The sequence below is a fragment of the Gallinula chloropus genome (genome assembly GCF_964237585.1).
Source record: "Gallinula chloropus genome assembly, chromosome: 2".
Lineage (NCBI taxonomy): Eukaryota > Metazoa > Chordata > Aves > Gruiformes > Rallidae > Gallinula > Gallinula chloropus.
Window position 1 is genome coordinate 34,506,604 of NC_140086.1, and position 24,424 is coordinate 34,531,027.

A 24,424-nucleotide genomic window follows, 5' to 3' on the forward strand; every position below is an offset into this window, starting at 1 on the left:
TATCTGTTTGCTTTGCCTAACTTTATCAGGTATGGTACTTTATTAGTGTATTTTCTCATCTTAGTTTCATTAGCTATCTCGTTGCTCAATTTCCCATTGCCAAGTCCATGTGATAGTACAAACTGAGCACCTGCAAAAGAATTTACCAAACCATGAGGCACAAAGTCCTTGCTCCTATTTCACAATCACATGAATAGATCACAGAAAGACTTTATTGTCGTGTTCTGATCCTTTTTTGTTGGAGGAGGGATACAAACAGTTCCAACATTTGGAGCAAAAAACTGTAAAAGAGAAGCAGCTGCTCCATCCATGTTTTGTTGTTGCATTTTCCTGAGTAAAGTTCCCTACAAAACCAGAAATAATTCCTCACTGGAGCAGAGTGACCCAACACTACATAGCCCCCAGTGCCAAAACCCCATTTGAATAGTCTTTATACCAGGCCCTTACTCAGCCTTCCTTATTTCCTGAAGCCTGTCATTTCAAGAATGTTTTTAGCCTGTAGTACCCAGGAGTCAGTACCAGACATCAGCTGCAAACATGAAACAAGGACCGATCCAAGTGCAGGAATGACTGGCTGTGAGTGGGCGAAGAGATGTTTCCTTTCAGCTGTGCTCTTCCTCAGGTTTAAACATACATGAAACTGTAGTCTTGCTTTGCCTGGATTTTTTTTGTCCTACACAGCCCCTTAAAGGGATCTGGTGTGTTCCTTTGTTGTATGAGTGTAATCAGGAATGTGATGACCTGGAAAAAATGTATTCAGGCAAAATGCCAGCCAGAGAAGAGAATCCTCTGAACATTATGAACCATGCGCATGGGATCTAGTATTTCTTTCTGTATTATTTCCCTTTATAGCAATTGACGGGTTTTTTATGCTTCAGTTGTTTTTTGAAGCTATGATACATTTATATAGTACAAAAATTGTTCAATAAGAGACAAACATAGAATCAAAACAACTACGTTTGCCACACATACCACTTGGATGTGTGAAAGTGTGTGCAGGTTGCTCTACATAATCTTGCTAAATTGTCCATGTTTTCTGTAGCCAGTATTCCATTTATTTTACCAGGATGAAGTCAAATAACTAGTACTGAATTCTCTTGTGTGTGATGGTAAATAGTCTTTGTGGCTATAGTAATTCTAACCTATTTCTTAGTGGCATTGAAACAGAATAGAGAATACAGATACAATGATAAGCAAGTTCAGTATTATAATTTATTATTGTGCAAAATAGTACAAATTTAAAAAAAGTAAATCACAGTTTTCATCATCTTAACTATGAACATGCTGGCAAGGAGGTAGTATTCTCTCATTGCCACTCAAGCAAGAAAAGAGACAAAGAAGCTGTTGATGCATGCCAGAGAATGTCTGCTGCTATAGATTGAAATGTATAGTGTCAAAACCAGTTTAAGCTAGAAATGATAAACAGCACTTTTTTTTAAAAAAAAAAAAAGCCAATTTAAAAAATCCCAAAGACCTCTGGATTCCTCTGGACCTGGTCAAGAATTGCAGTTGTGTCTTCTACTCTAAGTGCCAAGAGTGCCGAGTTTTGTTTAAGTGAATGTAGTTGCACCCCTGATTATTGGGACTGTTCTTAATGTTTTTCTTGCGTAGTAATTAACAAGGAAAAAGACAAAAATGGTCGATACCAAGGAATTTTCTAAGCTGTATTGTTATTCTTTTTTAGATTTACTGGTAAAATTTATCTGAAGAGACGTTTTTCCTAAATTTTATTTTTATGTTCTTCACCCTGACTCAGTCTGTCTGCAGATTCTCTCAGATGCATTCATTACTTCTATCTTTGCACTGGGTAGCAGCTAGCTGCTTTCACTGCTTAATTGCTGCTTAGCATATTTTATTTCCTTACTGACCTGTCTGGCTTCTTGCCTTTTAACATTTCTGTTCTTTGACCTGAGCCTGCTGCTGTTCAGAGGCAATAGCATTGTTCCGGGAACTTGCTTAAACAACATGTGCTTTGTTGCTCTTAAGCACTCTGAAAAAATGTCATCTGAAGGATAACAGAAAGAAGAACTGTCAGACCTTTCATAAATATTTTCATCTGAGATTAGTGACGTGGGTTATGTGCCCCACAGCCTTTCATCCCAGCAAATTATAGGAGAGCAACATTATATGCTCCATCCAAAAAGCATTATAATAAAGAAAAAAGTGGTTTAATTAAAAAAATTATTTACAATAAGTAAATCACTAGACAACACCAATGTAGAGATTATTCTTCACCAAACCACATTTTAGTTGTGTATTTTTCTATGCGACTATTCAAAACTTCCTTGTACTTTCAGTATAACAGTTCCTTTTCCTAGTATGATTTGAAAGTGGGTTGAATTTTGCAAAATTGTGAAAGGTACTTGATGCAAAAAGCAGTTGGCTTCATGGATTTACTCTAGACTAACTTATATTTTACATATAAACCAAATCTTACTATGGGATCATTTTTATGTAAGAAAAGAGACCTCTAAAGAGAATAAATTGAAAACATTAGTACTGTACCTGCCATGTAGAGCACTGAATTGTAGAAAGGTTTAGAGATATGTCAATTTTCTTGAAAGGACATTAAGGTAGGTATAACCCTGCAGAGGATTCTTTTAAGTCATTTTAGTCGAGACATTGCCAGCACTAGGAGAAAAGTAGTGAAGTTTGCATTTATCATTAGACATTACATCGTATTAATTGACCCAAATAACAGACCTTTTTTCTTTAGTTAACTTCAAGGACAGATGGATACCAAACATCTCTCCTAGCAAAAAAAACCCACCAACCCCGAACTTAAGGGTGTTTAAGTTTCTGAATTCCAGGCTTCACACTGGCAGTCTTTAAAGTTTATGTTAGATGCAATTCATACACATTAATGCAGAGATATTGTAGGAGGAAAAGTAATTAGCTGGAGGTGGACTCAGCTTTGCTTAATTATCCCATCTCCAGCAGGGCTAAATTCAGCTCTGACATACACTGGCAAAAATCTCATTCACACAGAAGCAACGCTGAGTTGCAGCACCGCAGTGTATCATGCTTGTCTCAGCAGATGGCATTTCTTCTTCAGGTGTGTGTCACTCTACATGTGTACATCCTTTGCAGGCTGGTTAGGCTAGGGGGCTGTTTGGCTTGTTTTTAGTAGGAACACTCTTTCTGGACCTACACTCTTTCTGGACCTACACCTAGTTTAGCCTTTTCACACATCTGTGTAGTGTCATAAGGGTAGCATAGAAGGGGCTTCCTTATTTCTCAGTCAGTAAGAGAATGTGGCAGGTATTGAAAATACTTATTGTCAGTTCAAACATTTCCAAACCCTTCCAGAATATCCCATGAGGATTTGTGTCCTGATCTATTTTTTTCTGGTTCAGATGCCCCTGCCCAGAGACTCATAAACTGAGCACATGAGAATCTGCATGCTTCAAATTTAGACCACCTTGTAACTAGCATACACTTACCTGCACAAGATTAAAAAGTCAATGAATCTTTTGTTAGGGAATCTTCAAGTTCAGATATTTCATATGCCTGCCCTTATCTGCTGCAATGTACAATATGTGAGATTCATGACTGAAACTGTATCTTCTGCAGCAGCTCATGGCCTCATCAAACCTTAACGTAGGCTCCAGCATTTCTCTTGTAAGGAATTAGTGTCCATTAAGTACACCACTGAGCAGACTAATGCCCGACTGCCACAGCAAAATGTAACAGAATAATAAAGAGTTAGCAGCATACTGATGCTCTTACACCCCACTGAGATAAAAATTTCAGAATGACAGCACCACTGATGCTCCCAACATGGACATTAGTACCCAGTAGTTACTCCAGTATGGGACTCCATACTGATCTCAGTTACAGGTAACCAGATAGAGCCACTTAGTCTAGTCCGTTGCTGTTTCTGAGACAGCGGTTAGCCCAAATAGAAATTGTAGAACCAAATGCACTTTATACAGTGTTCCTAGAGGAGGTTTGATTCTCTGGTCTCTGCCCTCCTTACTGAACGTTCTTACTGCTGTTCCCCCATGTGCTGTGTTCTACCCAGCGCCAACCTGTTTGGTGTCTTACAGGAGTGTCTTGTGAGTGGTAACTCAGGGTTGACTGAGAGCTGGCAATTCAACTGTCCTCCATTCAGCTGCTATCACACGCTTTAGGCACTGGCTTTGAGATACTGGTCTGCACCAACAAGAGATGAGACTCTTCTTCCTGTCATGATCTGAGGCCTTACCCTTGAGGAGTGTGTACGTAGAAGAATTAGGTTGCATGGTACATCATTAATGTGTATGGAGACTCAAAAGACTGAGGCACATGTGGATGGTTAGCATCTGGGAAGTCACGACGTATCAGCTGCTTATTTATGCAGGGTCATCTTCTACATTAATAAGTAAATGGTAAATTCAATGGAAACACTCAGTGGATACCAGCCAGTGGAAGATGTAATTTATAGAGAGAGGCAAGAAAAAACTTGAATATTTTTACAGTGACTCCAACCAAGGTTTCTAAGTGTATAGAGGGATTTGGTCAAGCAAAAGCACACCTAAGGACAGAGTTCCCAAACAACCTGATCTTACCATGAGAAAACTATACCACAGCTTTGCTGCAGCTGTTTGACTGTCACGTCTTTCTGGCAACAAACCATCTTTTCAGATGACACCCAGTTCTTATGACAACGGCAAAGAACTTGTTTTTAGTGAAATGCAGGGGTCTACCATTAGCCAGCTAGCTTTGCAGGAAGAAATGGACACACTGGATCTACTGATCATTTAGGTGTGTGTAGCTTCAGGTGCTCTGGAGGAAGTGGGACATTTTTAGAGCTCATACTTCTCCAGAATGTAGATTTGGTGCCAAAAGAACTGGGACCTTTTACCCTGGACAGTGAGGGACTGTTGCGTCTGCTCTCTCAATGCAGTCTATAATTGCCAAAAGAGTTGTCCCAGCATCACACATAGAGTCTTATATGCCAAATGCTTCTGAGATGCTGCCATGGTATTCAGCCTTCCTTTTTCTTTGACAACATTCTTGGTTCTGAGACAACCAAATGCAATTAATGACAGAGATCTCTTTTTAATCCATGCTAGAAGATGTGACGCTTCAGACTCTGTCTTACTCTGTACCCTCAGGACTACTTATAAGGATCTGAGATGGCTGGGTCCTTAAATGTAATTTTGCCTGACCAGCACATTTAGTTTCAATCTTTCATGCCAGAGACAGCTTTTATTTCCTTTCCTACTCCAAAGACTTTTTTGCTGTGGAGTCTTTTTCAAACATAATTAAACTTCTTGCTTCATTGAAGATCTACAAATGAAGTTCCTGCTTTCTTGGCACTGGAAACACTGTGTATTTTTTCAAGGTAAATAAAGGTTGTTTCTTTCCTGTCCTAAAGAAAACTGAAAATGTCCCCATGTAGGCTGATGATACTTTTTTTTTTTTTTTAATCATATCACACTTAAAGTATAAGACTGCTTGATTTTTCTTCTGGCATTTCTACAAAGATAATGTATGATGTACCTGAAATTATCAATAGAAGATGCTGCATCTTGAACTTTTCCATGATGCTGCCACTCTTCAGGAAATGTGTGATATGTTTAAGAGAAGGAACTCCACTTCTGCTTTTTAACTAGATTTCTAGGTGATGTAGTGCAATGATTCATGTATTACCTGCATGCTTTCTGTCCAGATATTACGGAATTGAACAGCCTTGCAGTTCAATTTCTATTCAAACCCATTAAACATGAGCAAAACATATCATTCTCCCCAGTGATAGCTCTTAATAAATTTAGAGGTTGAATTTCTGCACATATGAACTCTAAGTGCAAGAAAATCCTAGACATAGAAAATCTGAAAAGCTTTCATTGCATTTCTGCCTTTTCTGTGGAATTCTATCTCAGTTGTGTGGTAGCAATCTGGTTACCATGTTGACCCTTCAAAAAGAGGTCGTTTTTTATCCTCTTTTCTCAGCAACAATTTGAATACTCAGAACTTTACTACTAGACAGGTTAGCCTTTCAAGAAAACGAGTAAATTGACAAGTCTCTATAGCTGGAGTTCCACAGGAGTTAGAAAAAGCAAGTGCCAGAAGCACATTTCAAGTAATGTTGAAGACACTTGACAGAATTTCTTGCACACTAACCCATTACAGTGCTTTAGCAAGTCGTTTGTTCAGCACTGTACTTTGTAGCAAAAGTTTTCTTTATCTCAGTGGGCCTTTCTCTGCACATCTGTCTCAGTGAAAATGTTGTTTGTATAATAGGATTGCAGAGTCGGTCTCTACTTGTTATCAAGTGACTTCTCCTTTCAAATGACAAATCATATTCCATATACATCCACTGGCTGCCAGAGCAAGCTCATGCCGGACCAGGCTGCTACATGGAACAGACCCTCACATATCATTAAATATTGTCAACTAAGCATAATGCGAGGTCAGGTTCCATGTTCAGCAGACATACGCTTCATGGATATATATATATAGCTGAAATGCTATCATTTGAAGGAAGAGACATTTTTGTTACGATTTTGCTAGTTATGTAAACTTTTAATTATTTGGCACTGATCTTGAATTACCAAATTCTTCAAGGAAGCATGTGTTTGCTTTCCCTGCTCTACCAGTGGCTCTTCAAGAGTGTCCTCCATTCCTCCTTTAAGGCTCCAGCAGCACATGCTGCAGCAGAAGTGAGGTAATTCTGATGCCTTCCCTGTTGCTGATCTTCATGTTTCCCTATAAAATTAATAAAATTAAGGCACATATTGAGGTGAAGGTGGATTTGTACAGACTCTTGGAAGGATTGTCTTATCTTGATAAATAGCCTGACAAGTTGTTTGGGTTATTTAGCTGAGAGAAGACTCTGGGTAGACCTTACAGTGGCCCTCCAGTACTTACAGGGCACCTACTGGAAAAATGGGGAGGGACTCTTTATCAGGGAGTGAAGTGATAGGACAAGGGGTAATGGGTTTAAACTAAAAGAGGGTAGATTTAGGTTAGATATTAGGAAGAAATTCTTTACTGTGAAGAAGGTGAGACACTGGCACAGGTTGCCCAGAGCACCTGTGGCAGTGTTCAAGGCCAGGTTGGATGGGGCTTTGGGTAACCTGGTCCTCTGGGGGATGTCTCTGCCCACATGGGATGGGTTTGAGGTCCCTTCCAAACCAAACCATTTATGATTCTGTGATTCTAAAATAACTAATCCAGTCCATGGGCTCACTCCAGGATTTATCAGCCTTTTCCCTGCCATGACACATGCCCATGACATAGTGACGCTCCTTTAATATCCTCAAGAAAAAAGCATGTGAAAATATTTTCACTCTGTGCTCAGACCCATGCAGGTACCACTGCCTGCCAGCTACATGTATTGCTATAGCAGCTGCAATCACTGCTGTAGTGTTATTTGTTGAATACATGAGTAGTGTGGACCTTAGGTGCGTACATAGTGATGCTCAGCACTTCTGGAAGGCACTTATGTGTGCAGCACCATCATTCAGTGCAGGCAGAGATCACAGAATCACAGAACTATAGGGGTTGGAAGGGACCTCCAGAGATCATTGGGTCCAACCCCCCTGCCAAAGCAGGCTCCCTAGGACAGGTTGCACAGGTAGGTGTCCAGAGGGGTCTTGAATTTCTCCAGAGGAGACTCCACAACCCCCCTAGGCAGCCTGTCCCAGTGAGCAGATCTGGGCCAAGCTGTGGTAGTCCTGCTTTGCGAAAAGGGAGGGAATTCAACATGTGGTCCTTTGGTGCTGGTAAAGGCTCAGAGATCTGCAATTTAGGAAGATAACTTATTTAAGATACTTTACTGAGAGTCTTTTTTGAGGTTCAGGAATTGCCTGGCAGGGCACCAGATCTGAAGACTGGCCTTCATAGGAACAGCTTTTCGGTGGGAGCGGGAGGGCATGGACGGTATTGCCTAATAGGAGATTCTTGTCTTAACATCTGCTGCAGCGTCACAGTCATGAGGGTCAGTAAAACCCATCAACGTTTAGACAGATCTGGAAAGTCTGATAAATCTGTGTTTGTGTGAAGAGCCAAGACATTAGGATTGATTATTTTGGGACTTCTTTCTTCATGGGTAGTATTTACACTAAAATTCTGCTATTAGTGACTCAGAAAAGAGAATAGTTGCTTCTTAGAGCACTCTGGGGGTAATGTTAGAGCTTGATATATGGACTGTAGTAAGGAAAAGAAAGGAGCAAATAGACAATAACTACCTCTGTCCAGAGGGTCTCAAAATAGTAGATTTCATGAGTCTGCAGTAAGTTAACTCACGAGTGGTTACTGCTAAATATGTAAGAATACAACAGTGACTCTTCAACCTTACTGTGCAGATCTGCATGACTTCAGCTGAACAAAGCAGTCAAGGGCAGATCTAAGTGGGAATAAATAGGCTGCTCTGAACTCTCAGCAGTCTCTGGATGCCTCAAAAGCCTTTTGGGCATCTAGGCATGATCATCAGCCCTGTGGGAACCATCAGACAGTAACATTCCTGGGTTTTCTTTAAATTATCTGGTAGCTGACCTGACATACTGGTTATTTGTTCAAATTTTGGGTTATTGGCAGCATTGTAGGTAGCTACTGAGGGTAAATATATACATACATACATGTTTACTTGGGAGGGGGATTATGTATATGAGAAATTATTTTTAAGCTCTTAACTGTGTTCATCATAAAGCCAGGTTTTGCATTGCCTTCATGCTGGTGCCAACAAACCCTGTGAAATAGCTGTCACCTGCCCTACGTACAAAATGATCTGCCATTATTGCAATCTGCAGTGCTCTTCAGCTAAGAGGAATTACATGTTTACAGATGGAAGGATCATCAAAGTCTTTCCCTTGCTTGTTTATACTGTTCAGTCTCTTGATGTTTAATGTGTAATAGGAGCAGCTTGATTCATATCTGCCAGCCTGGAGAGAAGTCAAATCACATACAGCCATACACTTGTCTTTCATGGAGAGCTTAGGCCTTGTGCTAATTAAGCTGTTCAGATATAACATATCCGTGTTTTCTGTTATTCAAGTATTTCTGTGCAATTTTTAGCAGTTATCTTTAAACATGTCAGAGAATTTATAACAACTGAGAATGGAAGAACTTAATCCCAGAATGGTTTGCTAGACATTTTTCTATCAGTGCTGTTTCTCTAGACATCTGGCACCTGATCGGGGAACATAAATGAACCATGCAAAGAAAGACAAGCCCAATTCAGTTTCGGCTGTCAGACTGCTAAAGACACAAAGATTAAATGTAAACGCATACAGTTAATGCCTCCAAAAGGATGAAAATACTGCTGTTTTGTTTCTCCACTGGATTTTAATGCCCAAAGATATTTAAAGGACTGTTAAAAAAACTAATGTTACCACAGATCATTTAAATTCACGTCAATGTGTTTGTTATTTAAAGAGCTTAATTACATTGCATTCTTCTTTTTTTTTAGTTAGAAATGCATAAATTGCACCATTATATCTCATAAAGAATTACTTTGTTAGCTGTTATGTTCTAGATATATTTTCAAGCTTCCCCTAAACTATTTTAGATTGAAACTTTATTGCGAGGTTAATGTATCCTTTCAGTTCTCATTTGCTAGTAAGATTATTAATTATTACTGTTGTTGTGCAGAAATAAATGTGTGTGTGCACTACAGCTTTTGGAAGAAAGAAAAATAAGCGTGAAGCCAATAAGCCTGTAGTTGTGACTTTTTTCTTAGTATATTTTCCTCCATCCTTCACAGCAATGAAGTATTTGGATTCAGACACTAGAACTGTAAGTTACTGCCAAAGTCCCTTAGGAAAAACACAAAGTGTACTCCTAGATGCATTTGTGATTGGGGAGTTTATCTTACATTTTTGAAGCCACATTTTTCCTGTAATTTCCTGTAATTTAATGTAATTTTCATGCAATCAGTGTGTTGCAGGTTACATATATTATGATGTGAAGCGAGATCAGATCCTGGTTTTATGTTTGTGTTTTGCTCTACCCTGTAACAGTGTGGACAATTTTTTTTCCCTAAATGAAAAAAAAAATTCTTAAAAAAAATCAGGAGAGATTAAGCCAGACAGGCATTGTTAGGGATGATGTTTGACACAGTTTTCCTGAATAAGTGTACTGATTAATAGAGCTTCCAAAAGTTTCCTAACTAGATTTAGTCTAACAAAAAGGAACTGATGGGTTTTTTCTAAAAATTGGCATTTGATTTCATTTTCTGGTTTTATTATATTTACAAATATGTGAAACTGGTAAAAATCAGTAGAATGCTAAAAAATAAATGTTTTCAATTTATAAACCCAGTCCATTTAGATACAAAAATAATTCATCGTCTCTTCCTGTAAACTGATCTTATTTTCATCTAGCTGTACCCCTGGGATGATGATTTGTTGTTGCTTTCTTACACACAGAGTCTAGAATAGCTGCCAGATACTGGTGTCAATGATAGCGCTTGTCATACCTATTATTTTATTTCATTTGGCCCAGGTAGAGAACAGTTTAAAGGAACAGGTGTGTATGTGGGGGGGGGTGGAATGCCACACATGAAATGTACCTTAGAAATTCTCTAAGCAAATGATCACAGGGGTCCATGTGTTCCCATTTCCTTGAGTAGGCTTGTCTGCTCAGTGCAGAATCCTTACTATGTGGGCTTCATGTTTATTTATCTCCTTTTTTCTTTCTTCACTTAACTATGTTAGCAAGAGCAGCTGAAGTTCAAGTGCGCATCTATTTTTTTATGCTTCCAGATAGATTCAGAAGCTCTCTTCACTCAACCAATATAATTGGCTTTGGTGATTAGGAACAACAAATTTTTTGCAGATACTCCTTTACCTCTTTCCAAAAAACCTCCTGTCTGCAGGAATTAACATTATGGGGCCAGGGAACTGGAACAAAATATTGCTCACTAGGGAGACTTAGTAATAAAATAGGGTAAGATACCATCTATCCTATAAAGTAGGAGAGGGTATAATATGTCCTGTAAAGTAGGACAGATCAACGCACATCAAGATTTATACTTTTTTCTAGATGCATTTGCACTTAGTGACATGAAAAGATACAGGCACTGAATCACCATTGGCAAAAATGGGGAAAAAAAACCTTTAAGCACAGTATACAGAAGGGTGCTTCACCCAAAGTCTAAGTTTCCCCACAGGAAAACCTGATTTCTGCCAGAAAGGATGCTGCTCATCTTGCTGAAACTGAAGACTCTGCCATCTTTGAGATTTCTGTGCCCATGCTGTGGTCAAGTACAATCCATATGAAAGCAAAACTTCATTCATTTGAGCTCCTGCCTGAGTACTAGATAAACTGAATACATCACATGAAGAGCTAGCTCCATTATCGAGGGGCAGATTACCTGGTGTGCACATAAATAATGACAGGTTAGTGGGATACCTCAGGCTACGTAGAGTACCTCATAAATGCAACCTTTCTAGCAATGCTTAACAGCAATATAAAACCACTTTTTAAGTTCAGATATCTGTATGTGAGTCTTTTTCCAAACAGGTGAGGAAGAGTGAGGGCCTGAAAGACTAAGAAAATTGAGCTGTTCATCTCAGATGTTAAAAGTAAGCTTTCAGAAATTCCCTCTTTTTTGGGATGCTATCCCTCACCTAAAATCTTCCTGAACTGCTGTCCATGCAGCTGCCTGCTCTTTAAATGAAAAGAGGAGGGGGAGAAGTGTGTGGGGGGGTGAGGGAAGGAAGGGAAAAGGAAGGGGCAAATAACAACCCAAAACCAAGAAACCAAAAGCCCGTGGGTTGGGATAAGGATAGTTTACTAGAATAGCAGAAAGATAAAATATAACAATGCTAACAGGACTTTAGAGCAAAAAAAATGTGAAACTGTTGATACACAGTGCAGTTTCTCACTGAACCACACAACTCAGGCCGTGCCACCCAGAGCCGTCCCAGAACCCTACTGTCCCCAAAAAACGTGCATCCTGGAGCCTCCCCTGCTCCTCCTCCCATCAGCCCCCCTTTATACTGAGCTTGACATAATTGGCATAGAATACTCTCTTTGGCCAGTTTGGGTCACCTGTCCTGGCTTTGTCCCCTCCTTTCTCATTAATAGAGAAATATGAAGAACTGAAAGAGTCCTTGACTGCTTGACCACAACTAAAAACATCAGGGTGTTATCAGCACTGCTTCCATTTTAACACTCAAACACAGCATTCCATCTGCTGCTGCAAAAGAAGTTAACTCCATCCTGACCGAAACCAGGACAACTGCCAAGTACATATGTGACTAGTGTAAGTTACAGAAACAGTTCTGGTTTCACTGATGTGGATCATACAGGTCTAAAGCAGAATACAAACTGTTTCTGAACCATGGCATAAGAAGGGAATTGAGCTGATGCCTCAACAAACACATAAGTTGGTGTTTGCTGTAAGACCGTTGTTGTATTTGTAGGCATAGAAGAGCATGTTCATGCTGACCACTGCAGGAGTCTATCATCCACACGGTTCTGAGGACCAAACTGTAAATAGTCCAAGTTTCTTAATTTTGATTGGATTAAGAGGGGTGCCTCCAGTGAGATGATGACAGCACTTAGGTCAGATGTCTGAAATACCTAATGTAAGCAGTTCCTAAATCATCTAATCTCACTTCCTGTAAACAGAAAACTGTGTCATTTTTTTCTCAGAAAATGGATTAAAGAGGACTTTCAGTACACTGTGCAGTATTTTAAGGACCATTTTTAGGACCATTTTAAGGACCTAGAAAGATCTATCTTTTTTCATTATAAAATATACCCAAAACATTTCAAGTTTAACTGTGCCTAGATTCAGTTTCTAGTCTGAGGACCTGTTATATCTATATCTGAAACCTTTGTCTTGTCCATTTTCCACTGTCAGATTTCCATGTGTGGCTTCTCAGTGTTTCTTCAGCAATGAGTAGATATGCGGCTCAAAAAGTTTAAGTGAAAAAGCATGTCTTGTTAGGACCTCAGTTATTCGCTGGTTCTGACATTTCTTTTTCCTTCTTGAGATGTGGATGAGCTGGGAGTTTTTCCATTAGTGGTTTTATGGATTCTGGATAATGTAGTACAGCAAGAACAAATTCCTGTTTATATTTGATTTTGATGTCTACATGTATAAAGGCCACATTAACCTTTCCTTTTGCCGCAGTGTGTGGGACTAGCCACCGTGATCTCATACTCTTCCTCTGCTACCTTCCATGACAGTCTCCCGTACCAGTCAGATTTGCTGTTTCCCAGTGGTCTGTTTCAGTACAGTTAAATGCAGTGGGCTTTGGAGCTGTTATCATTGAACTATAGGTTCAAAAAACCCTCTCGGGGTTTTTTGGAATCCAGAGGTTATGTAATCTGCCAACTCTACCATGGTGTTTTAGCTTGTATTGAGACATTATAAAAGTAAAATATTAAACTACTCTGGAGCAAAAAAACAGTTCCTAAGGTAAAATGTACATAACCCTTTTCTTTGATGTCTTCTGCATTTAAGCTTCAAGATGTGTCAGGGAGCTAGCTTTTAATCCATTTTGATGTGCCGCCTTAATTCCATGTAATTTATGCTGTAGTTTAATTATGTTGCCATAGGGTAAAAAATCAGAAACCTTGAAAACAATCCAAGTATGTTAAATCAAGGCAATCTAGATAAGGTATAGGACGCATAATCTTTACATGTGTATGAAGCATTTGGCAAAATACTCTTTGTTAAAGCATGATGTCTGGCACGATATACTACTACCCTGTAAATCTTTATGGATGTAGAGCCAGTTTATTTATGCTGTTATTTATGCCCAAGACTGACATCTGGCTAACCAGTCACCACCCCCAGGTTATTTTTTTCAAGTAGTGAAATCAGGTTGGCTGCTTGCCAATTGTAAGGAATTTCCTCAGTTTTTCAGCAGCTGTTAACTAAAGGTTAGTATTTTTTTCCAATTCTTCTACTAAGAGTTGGGACAGAAAAAAACTTAGGAAGAGGATTTAGGCTGGGACAGAGGAGTGTTCATTAGGCAAAGTGATACGGAGCAATGTGGCAGCAGTGGGTACCTAACAGATGTGCTTATGCTTCACTATACAAGACTTTACTGGAAGTACCAAGGTAGTCCAGTTCCTGAGTGCAGTCAGTTCATGAAGAAGGAGTGGCTGGTTGAAACTAAAATCTGACAAAGCACAGTGGAGATTGATCAAGTAAAGCACTTTGAAAAGTTTTTAAGCTCAGACATCTTGACTGAGCAGGTATCGGAGAACAGTTTGCAAGGGTATGTAGCAATAGCACGAGGGGCAATGATTTTAAACTAGAGCAAGGTAAATTTAGATTAGACATTAGGAAGAAGTTCTTCATAATGTGGATGGTGAGACACCAGAACAGGTTGCCCAGAGAGGTGGTGGAGGCCCTATCCCTGTAAGCATTCAAGGTCAGGCTTGATGAAGCTCCGCGCAACCTGATCTAGTCAAAGGTGTCCCTGCTTACTGCAGGGGGTTGGACTAGATGACATTTAAAGGCCCCTTCTAACCTAAGGCATTCTGTGATTCTATGATCTCATTTGGTCAATTCAATCTGTAGTGTAGGAGCACTTCAAATTTCTCACTGATATGAAGCTCTGGTATTGCAGTGTCTGTCAGTCAGTCTTTTTCCTCTCTGTTCCTCTCTGAGACTCCCCTTTCTTACTGGTATTCAGTGACATACCCTGACTTCTGAGGCAGATTACAGCAAAGAGTTGCTGAGAAGAATGAAGCCAAGAGTTCTTAGGTAGCTCTATATCGTTGTTCATTTAAGTATTTTTAATTCTACCATAGCAGAGTATTGCTTTTCACACAGTATTATTGCTGAAAGAAGGTGAGGAGGATGCCTAGCAAACTTGATAAATGCCAGTCTTTTACTTGAAGTGTTAAAAAATGCATAGATGTTCAATAATTATATAGCATTCATTATTGATGTATAGTATCAAAAGAATATGGAAATAAAATGTGGACAAAGAGAAAATTCAACTACCAAAGAATCATTCCTTATAGTTTCCTCTTCCTCTCCAGCTCCTCTTTTCCTAAAAATGCTATTCCTCTCTGTAGCAATTCATCAGAGATCAGAGTGGTTTTGCAGAATTTATCCTACAATATATAAAAAATAAATGTAAAAATGTTGGAACATTTCATACCTGAAAAAAACCAGCAGAATGTTCTTTGCTTTCTAGAGGAATCACCGAATTTTAGAATTTAGGAAGATGGGATTTTTAGAGTTTCAGAAAGGATGATATGGGTAGTTACCCACAGGATGTAATGTTACTCAGACAAACCTAAGAGCTACCATTAATTAAGTATATCTCTGATAACTTCAAGTAGGTTTAGCTTTTACTATGCAAACCCAAAATTGATAGTTTTTCTTTTTTTTTTTTTTACTATATGGAAATGTGTTAATAAGTAGCATTGTTATTATTAATTTAGGATAATTTAATAGGACCATAATTGAGTTTCATATATTTGGCAGATAGAAAACAGAGAAAATAATTTTAAGAACTAGAAGGCAAACTGCTGGAAATCTTTATGCTGGAATCACTGTGTTTAATAAAAGCTGAAGAATGAAGTAAACATATGCTGCTTACATTTTTAATTTGCTGTGAACAAGGCAGCATTACAGGTGTGTTGAAGGATACCATGGGATTGCCAAATAATCTGGAGGGTAATAGATGGTTTGAAATAGGGTTTAAATTTAGATAAGCATTACATAATGCATTCCAGACACATGGCATTATATATAAGCATTGTTGCTGAAGAATGCTAGATAATGTTGTTTAAGCTCTCCAGCTCTCTATATTCTTCCTTCAAATCGTTTTTCAGACATAAGTAGATAGAAATCTGATTGTTGTATTGCTGGAAGGGGAGATTGCTTGTAAGAAGCCCCTGACTCTGTGCTCATTATCTCTGTAGTGTAGCTAAGATGACGTGTATATGTTTACCCACCCAACCAAGCACAGAAGAGAAAGGTATGGGTAGTGGTATCAGCTATCCCACAGTTCAGAAGGCTTAGGCTTCTCGCAAAATCAGACGCTGGCACGATCCATATAAAATTTCTAATAATAGCAAAGTTACTCAATTGGCAAAAAAAAGTTACTCAAGGTCCTGCAGCCCTTGCTCACTGATGACAGGCATTGATACAGGGACGATATCACTGGATATAGAGAGCCCTTGCTCACTGGCCTGTGTAGGAGCTCCACATACAGTCACCTGGTACTGACACTCTCCCTGAGCTGTGGCTGAGGGTTCCTTTTAATGCAGGTACAGTTTGAATCCTGCCACAGGTACAACTTAATTTTGTCCCTGTCTCGACTACATTTACCACAACTGTGGAGTCCTCAGATTGCCCTTCTAAATATGAATTGTTCTTTTTTAAATATATTAATTTTGTATTGGTTTGAAAGCTTTCAAGTACGTGTTTGAGACACGACATGGAGTATTAGTGGCAGGATGTACTTTCAAGCAGATACACATGTAAAAACACACAGCAGTTTGAAAGTTAGTGTTGTATATTTTGTGTAACATTTGCTGAGAATGAATTTTAACAAAGGGCTGCCTGTTCACCTAGAAGAGAAATCATTGAAGGTCCTTTGCTGTGCATTAGAACCCAAATGCAGCATTGCAAAGCAGGTGAGTCATTATTTCCCTGTACTATTTTGCAGTCCATGGATTGCTGTCTACTTCCTGGTATAGTTTCTGTTTTGCTGCTGAAACTTCGGATTGGCCCTACCCTGGAGAGTGCAAAGCCTAATGCAGTCATCTTCTTGGCTGGGGTTGAGGAAAGAAGACTTTTTTTTTTAGTTTTCTCTTTCAAAAATACCCATAAAGATTTTTTGTCACAACAAAATATGTAGACCTCTCTGGGGAAGAAAAGCAATTATCAAATAGATTATGGTCATTCAAATGGGAGTCATTTTGGCTTGCTACCTCATAGACTTAAATTTCTATGAATAATTACTGATAATAAAACTTCAAGACTTTGCAGTGACAAATTTACACCAGGAATAAAAGGTAAAAAAGGCTTTCCCAAACTTTGTAAAGCATAAGTGGAGCAAAGGGGTTCTATTTCAGTGGGGCTACTCTGATAGCTCTCCTTTTTAAGCGTTGCCATTAAAAACTGACGTATTTCTCCATAGTCTCTGATACACTTGGTACTATGAGAGTCTGTGCAAGGCAGAATAAAACAAGTACAAATAAATTGTAGTGCCCAGCAGCAGTAACTGTAACAGGCAATTTGGAAAACTTACAGACAAATCAAGTCTGAAAGAATAAAAAATAAAATTTTAAAATGAGATTCAATAGCAACAGAAACATTATTTGAGTCTAACATTTAGAAGGAAGTGTGCAGGAAGTGAAAGAAATGTTTGAATAAACAGGTGCAAATTGAGATAATAAAGTACACATTGCTGAAGTTAGCCAGTAAAGCATCCAAATGCCAAGGTGATAAATGGCAAACAATGAAGAGCCTGTGTTCACAGGCAAAGCACAGTGCTTCTATTCTGTACAAAAGCACTGGCTCTGCTGGTTTCTCCTGTTCTTTTCACATTTGCCATATGTCATTTACGATGCTGAAGAGGCCACATCATGTCATGGTTTAACCCTAGCCAGTAACTAAGTCCCATACAGCTCTTATGGAATCCTGGAATGCATCAAGAGGAGTGTGGCCAGCAGGTCCAAGGAGGTGATCCTCCCTCTCTACTCTGCCCTGGTCAGGCCCCACCTGGAGTATTGTGTCCAGTTCTGGGCTCCCTGGTATAAAAAAGACAGGGGTCTCCTGGAGAGAGTCCAACGGAGGGCTAGGAAGATGATTAAAGGACTGGAGGATCTCCCATATGAGGAAAGACTGAAAGAACTGAAGCTGTTCAGCCTTGAGAAAAAAAGGCAAAGAGGGGATCTTATTAATGCTTATAAATATCTCAAGTGTGGGACAGAAGGGGAAATAGCCAGCCTCTTTTCAGTGGTCTGTGGAGACAGGACAGGGACAATGGCTGCAAGTTGGAGCACAGAAAGTTCTGCACCAATATGTGGAGGAACTTTTTCACAATGAGGGTGACAGAGCATTGGAACAGGCTGCCCAGGGGGGTTGTGGAGTCTCTGTCTCTGGAGATATTCAAGACCTGTCTGGATGCCTACCTGTGCGACCTGTCCTAAGGAACCTGCTTTGGCAGGGGGGTTGGACCTGATGATCTCTGGAGGTCCCTTCCAACCCCTACAGTTCTGTGATTCTGTGATTCCTCACTCTTGCCACGGTGGGGTGGGGGAGAGAATCAGAAGTGTGAAAGTGAGAAAACTCATGGGTTGAGATAAAGACGGTTTAATAAATAAAGCAAAAGCAACACACACAATAAAAGCAAGACAAGGATTCATCCCTACTTCCCATGGGCAGGCAGGTGTTCAGCCATCTCCAGGAAAGCAGGGCTTTGTCACACACAATGGTTGCTAGGGAAGACAGACACCATCACTCCAAACATCCCCCTCTCCCTTCTTCTTCCCCCAGCTTTATATGCTGAACGTGACATAATGTGGTATGGAATATGGTCAGTTGTGGTCAGCTGTCCCAGCTGTGTCCCCTCCCAGCTCCTTGTGCATCCCCAGTCTCCTCACTGGTGGGGTGGTGTGAGGAGTAGAGAAGGCCTTGGCTCTGTGTAAGCACTGCTCAGAAGAAACTAAAACATCCCTGCATTACCGACACTGTTTTCAGCACAAATCCAACACCCAGCCCCATACTAGCTACTGTGAAGAAAATTAACTCTATCCCAGCACATTTCCCACCTCTTATCCATACTATTTATGTCATGCTCAGGTCCTACACTGTCCAGTACAACCTGATTAATTACCACCCCTTTCCCATCCTTTGATATAATACACAGATGTCATTGCCTTAGTCTGGGAAGCACCCTTGTATAATGTCTTTAAGCGTCCATAAATGTCCACTGAGTTCATCTAGCCCATGACTCTGGGCTCCACCTGTTACAGGGGTCACTCAGGACAGGAGAGGTGGTATGTTGTGTGAAGTTACTGGGCACCAAAGTCAGCTCAGGTCAGGTTACTGCTGCACTGGTGCTGGTTCTTGTAAGGCTTGTCCTCTGTTGCTTCAAGTGGTTCCGCTATAGTAATTCCTGTAACATGCAACTCAAATCATGGGTTACAACAACTGAAAGGTATTTTCATCACAGTCTCCACCCCTGGTCCCTTGGGACCACAATCCCTTCAGAGGGATCCCTCCTGTAGCACAGATAGAACCATGGCCACAGACACTTCGAGATGTACCTGCTGTGGTGTGGACCTACAGCCACAGACATTTTGGGCTGTCCTGTTCATGTGAGGGCTCGTCCACAGGTCACAGTCCCTTGGACTCAAATTCACACAGGAGTTCCAGCGTGCCCCGTAGCGCAGAAACAGCAGCGATGGCCCAGACATCTGCCAGCCCAGGCACATCGCCACTGCTGTTATCAAAACGTTCCCAGGCACAGCGGTGCGATGATCAGCAGCACGGCACTACAGCAGGCAGCAAAAGCAAAACGCAGCCGCTGATGAGCGCCAGGCTCTACTCCACAGTGAGGCAAGCAAGCCCCATGGCAAGCACAGGAGCCTGATGGTTAATAGCTGAACAGCAGGAACAGCTGTGAATTCCATCTAGCACATTCCAATCAAATCTGTTGTTGTCTCGAACCCTTCGAGTACCATGTTCAGCACCAAAAGACTGTTGTGGCTTAACCCCAGCTGGCAGCTAAGCCCCACGTGGTCATTCAATCACTCTCCCCCACAGTGGGATGGGAGAGGGAATCAGAAGTGTGAAAGTGAGAAAACTTGTGGGATGAGATGACACCAGTTTAATAGGTAAAGCAAAAGCCACACAAGCAAAGCAAAACAAGGAATTCATTCCCCATTTCCCATGGGCAAGCAGGTGCTCGACCATCTCCAGGAAAAAAGGGCTCCATCACACATGATGGTTACCTAAGAAGACAAATACCATCACTCCAAACTTAACTCTCTTTTTCTTGTTCCCCCAGCCCCTTATATATTAAGCATGACGTCATGTGCTATGGACTATCCCTTGGGTCAGTTTGGGTCAACTGTCCTGGCAGTGTCCCCTCCCAACTCCTTGGGCACCCCTAGCCTCCTCACTGGTGGAGTGGTGAGAGGAGCAGATTACTGGAAGGCTGCAATGACGTACCCCCGCAGCCTTCTCTTCTCCAGGCTGAACAAGCCCAGTTCCCCCAGACTCTCTTTGTAGGCCAGGTGCTCCAGCCTTCTAATCATTTTTGTGGCCCTCCTCTGAACCCTCTACAACAGTTCCACATCTTTCTTGTATTGGGGGCCCCAGCTCCAGATGGGGCCTCACGAGGGCAGACTAGAGAGGGACAATCACCTCCCTGTCCCTGCTGGCCACCCCTCTTCTGATGGAGCCCAGGATACCATTGGCCTTGCGAGCTGCAAGAGCACACTGCTGGCTCATGTCAAGCTTCTCATCCACCACAATCCCCAAGTCCTTCTCAGCAGGGCTACTCTGAAGAAGCTCTTCTCCCAGTCTGTATCTATGTCTGGAATTCTTCCGGCCCAAGTGCAAGGCCTCACACTTTGCAGTGTTAAACCTCATTAGGTTCCCCCGGGCCCATCTTTCCAGCCTGTCAAGATCCCTCTGGATGGCTTCCTTTCCTTCTATAATGTCAACCACACCACTCAGCTTGGTGTCATCTGCAAACTTGCTGAGGGTGCACTCAATTCCATCATCGATGTCATTGATAAAGATGTTAAAGAGAACCGGTCCCAAGGCAGACCCCTGGGGGACACCGCTTGTCACCAGCCTCCACCTGGACATAGACCCATTGACCACCACCCTTTGTCCATGTTCTTTCAACCAGTTTCTTATCCACTGGATGGTCCACCCATCAAATCCAAATCTCTCCAATTTAGAGATAAGGATGTGGTGGGGGACTGTGTCAAAGGCCTTGCACAAGTCCAGGTAGATGACATTGGTCACCTTCCCTTTATCACCCAATGCTGTCACTCCATCACAGAAGGTCACCAGATTGGTAAGGCAGGACCTTCCCTTGGTGAAGCTGTGCTGGCTGTCCCGGATCACATGCTGTTCCCTCATGTGCTCCAACATGTCATCCAGGAGGATCTGTTCCATGGTCTTCCCAGGCACAGAGGTGAAGCTCACCGGCCTGTAGTTTCCTGGGTCTTCCTTGCTCCCTTTCTTATAAATGGGAGTGATGTGACCTTTTTTCCAGTCCCCGGGAACCTCTCCTGACAGCCACGACTTTTCAAATATGATGGAGAGCGGCTCGGAAACCACATCAGCCAGCTCATTAAGGACCCTGGGATGCATGTCATCTGGCCCCATAGACTTGTAAACATTCAGTCTCATGAGGCGGTCTCAGACTTGCTCTGCCCTTACAGTGTGGGGGGATTTACTCCCCCAGTTCGCACCTAGAGGTCCAGGGATGCAAGGTTCTGGGACTTGAGAATTATGAGAATCCTGGCTGCCAGAGAAGACCGAGGCAAAGAACTCATTCAGTACCTCAGCCTTCTCCGCATCAGTTGCAGCCAATTCTCCTTTCTCATTTACCAAAGGAGGCCTTGGCTCTGTGTAAGCTCTGCTCAGCAGGAACGAAAACATCCCTGTGTTACCAGCACTGTTTTCAGCACAGATCCAAAACTCAGCCCCATACCAGCTACTGTGAAGACAATTAACTCTGTCCCAGCCCATAGCAGCACAAGCCACCAGGGAGCTGCCCCAATGCAGTCATGTGCACAGCCTTCAGGCTGGCCGGTTGAAGGCCTGCTCAGGAGCCTAAACACTGTTCTTGTGCCTCAGCCTCCCATGGCTGTTGAGTTCCTCTTGCTGCGTCGTCTGTCAGCGACAGTACAGCACTGAGGCTCCGCTCCAGTGCGTCGGTGAGACATGCCTTGGCAGCGTTCGCATCTGAACATTTGCTCCTGGTCTGCTGGAGCTCCTCACTGTGAGCACAAAAGGGGCAGAATAGCAGGAAGTGCGAGTTTAAAAATAAAATCTGGAGGATGAGGCAGCCAGAGAAAGCAGTGCTCACTTACCTTCTGTTCCATCCGCTTCTTCCTGCGGTGGCTAGCTCCTGCCCAGCTTCACGTGACGAAGTTTCACTAACTTATTACTCAGGTCACCATGTAATTCCTTCGCTTCTTTGATACGTTTAGACAGCATGTGTGATTTGCTTCTTGGATATAGAAACAGGAAATAAGTAACTGCACTGTCCTGGCAGTATGCTTTCCTGATGCTGGGCATTTTGCATATTAGCTTTTAGAGTGCCTATTGTAGCGATGGCAATAGTATTAATCTGTTTTTATATGGGAATGGTCTGGTTGGTCTATCCTCACAAAGGGATGATCAGTGTCTAGTTTATCTATGTGCAGACTACATTATTGTCTCACAAAACAATGTCCCAGTGCTAGGATTGCTTCATTAAGTTTATGCTACATAGACATAATTATGCAGGAGCTAAGAATAGCTCATCTAATTGAAAATAATGATTGTAGAGAAAGAACGGGTTTGATTACTGTTACTGAGCAAGCACATACCGTACAACCATTCATGAACTGCACGGCACACATATGGGATTATACAACGTATTTGTTTTGATTAACAGGTTCTTTCCCCCATCCTGAGTACAAGTCAGAGGTGTTCCTGCTTCTTTGCTCATTATCTTTTTCTTCTCAGTGACCTAGAGGGACCTGCAAGAAGGCAGCATGAGCTGCTATTTATCCAGTAAATTATGACAAGCTAAGCTTTAAAATAAAATTCAACATTTATCCCCACACACATTTTAGGGAGGATGTAACTTAAATAAATCTTCTCCAGGCACCACAGATGAAACTGTCTATGTGGTTTTTTTATGTCTGTTTATACTACTAGTACCCTACGGGATTAAACATCCTTTTAGAAATGCAAAGTCTGCCATACTGTTAATCTCTTGGTGCTCATTCTGGTTAATGCTAACATTTAATTCTTGCTTCATCTAAAACACATAGAACTCTTCCTTAGCTCAAAGTTGCCGCTGCTCTTGTCCTCTTAACTATTTTTTTTCTTACTTAAGTGTCAGTTTTCTACTAGAATGTTATGAGAAAGTTCGTGAGATCATGAAATTTAATATATCTGGTTTAGAAATGCTATTAATATTTCTAGAGGCTCAAAAAGCTCTGCCAGTTTGCCGTGTCTAGCTTTCCCTCCATTCTAATGAACCATTTCATAGCTCTAGGCTATGTGCTAATGCTGTAGCGGCGAAGAAGAGACCACTGCCACCAGGAATTTTTAAACAGATGACTCTTTAAAAAAATAAAGGCGGGGGGTGGGGGTGTGGGGAGGTTGAACAGTGATGCAATCTTGCAGTAACACAAGTATCAATTTACACAGTCTGGATTCAGAGGCACTTGCACAAGCTGTTCCTGAGGCTTTTTGAGAAATAGCAGAAGGGAAAAGTGGAAGCAGAGAGCAGATTACAGAAGTATTCCAAACTGCTGTCTTGACTTCAGAAAAGTTACCTTGGTTTGGATTGGAGTGCAAGAATTTAAAACTGTTAAGTGTCCATTTATAAAAATGCCTGTTGAAGCATCAAACACATTTTCCATCCTATTCCTTTCCAATGTGGTCTTGTTGTGGATTGTGCCCATTTCTCAATTTTTTGGGCCACCAGACCTCAATTTTGCACTTCAAAAGTTTTTACATGGCACCTACCATTGAGCATTAGCTTTGCAATGTTGTAAAGGTAGCAGCATTCCACAGTCCCCTTGGACACCCTGTATGCTGGTCTCACACACTCCTGTTTAGGAGTCGGCGTTGTGGCCTAGCCTGACCTTCTGTACTACTATATGCATTCTGGTAATGTATATTCACATCACAATCCCAGGTTTCAAGCAGGTACTATTTTTTTTTCTATTTAGAAATGTTAATTCTAAGCTAAGGCTGTAAATTGCGTACCTAACAAGTAGATGTGATACAAGGCTGAGCAGGACTGAAGAACTGAGAAGAATAATGTGTTGATTCTGAAATACTTTGACTGATTTGCAGTTACTCACAGTAAGTGGTCATAAAAGTGCACTAGACAGTGTAATGTGTGGTAGCTGAGGACAGTAGTCCTTTGCTCGCACATTTGTGGTGCAACTGGTGAAAAGACTCCTCTGCAAATAAACTCTTCTCTGCTCTGTACAGAACTGCACACGCAAGAGCTAAAGCTGATGCTGCGGATCAGGCTGCTCAGGCTGCTCGCCAGGAATGTGATATTGCAAGAGCAGTTGCCAGAGAACTTTCACCAAATTTCTACCAGCCAGGTAATTATACACTGGGGGGGGTGGGGTTTTGGGGGCTAGTTTGTTGGGTTTTTTCTTTAGTGAAAGGATCCTGTGTTAAATTAAAAAATTAGTTTTGTTTTGAATGTGTGGTCATGTGTAGGTAACGAAGAGTGTGCGTTGCTCAGGGAGATTTTGTTTTCATTTTTTCATCATTGGGTGACTGTTGCTTTATGTAAAA

At 41.3% G+C, this 24,424-nt stretch overlaps 1 protein-coding gene across 5 annotated transcripts in view; it reads left to right on the plus strand.

Annotated features, from left to right (window-relative positions):
* Nucleotides 1–24,424, plus strand: part of JPH1 (junctophilin 1) — an 87,292-nt gene that overhangs the window by 33,597 nt on the left and 29,271 nt on the right. For all 5 annotated transcript variants that reach the window (XM_084260752.1, XM_084260753.1, XM_084260754.1 and 2 more), the window contains exon 3: nt 24,107–24,225. In XM_084260752.1, coding sequence (XP_084116878.1) covers nt 24,107–24,225 — 119 coding nt within the window. The remainder of the gene's footprint in view (nt 1–24,106; nt 24,226–24,424) is intronic.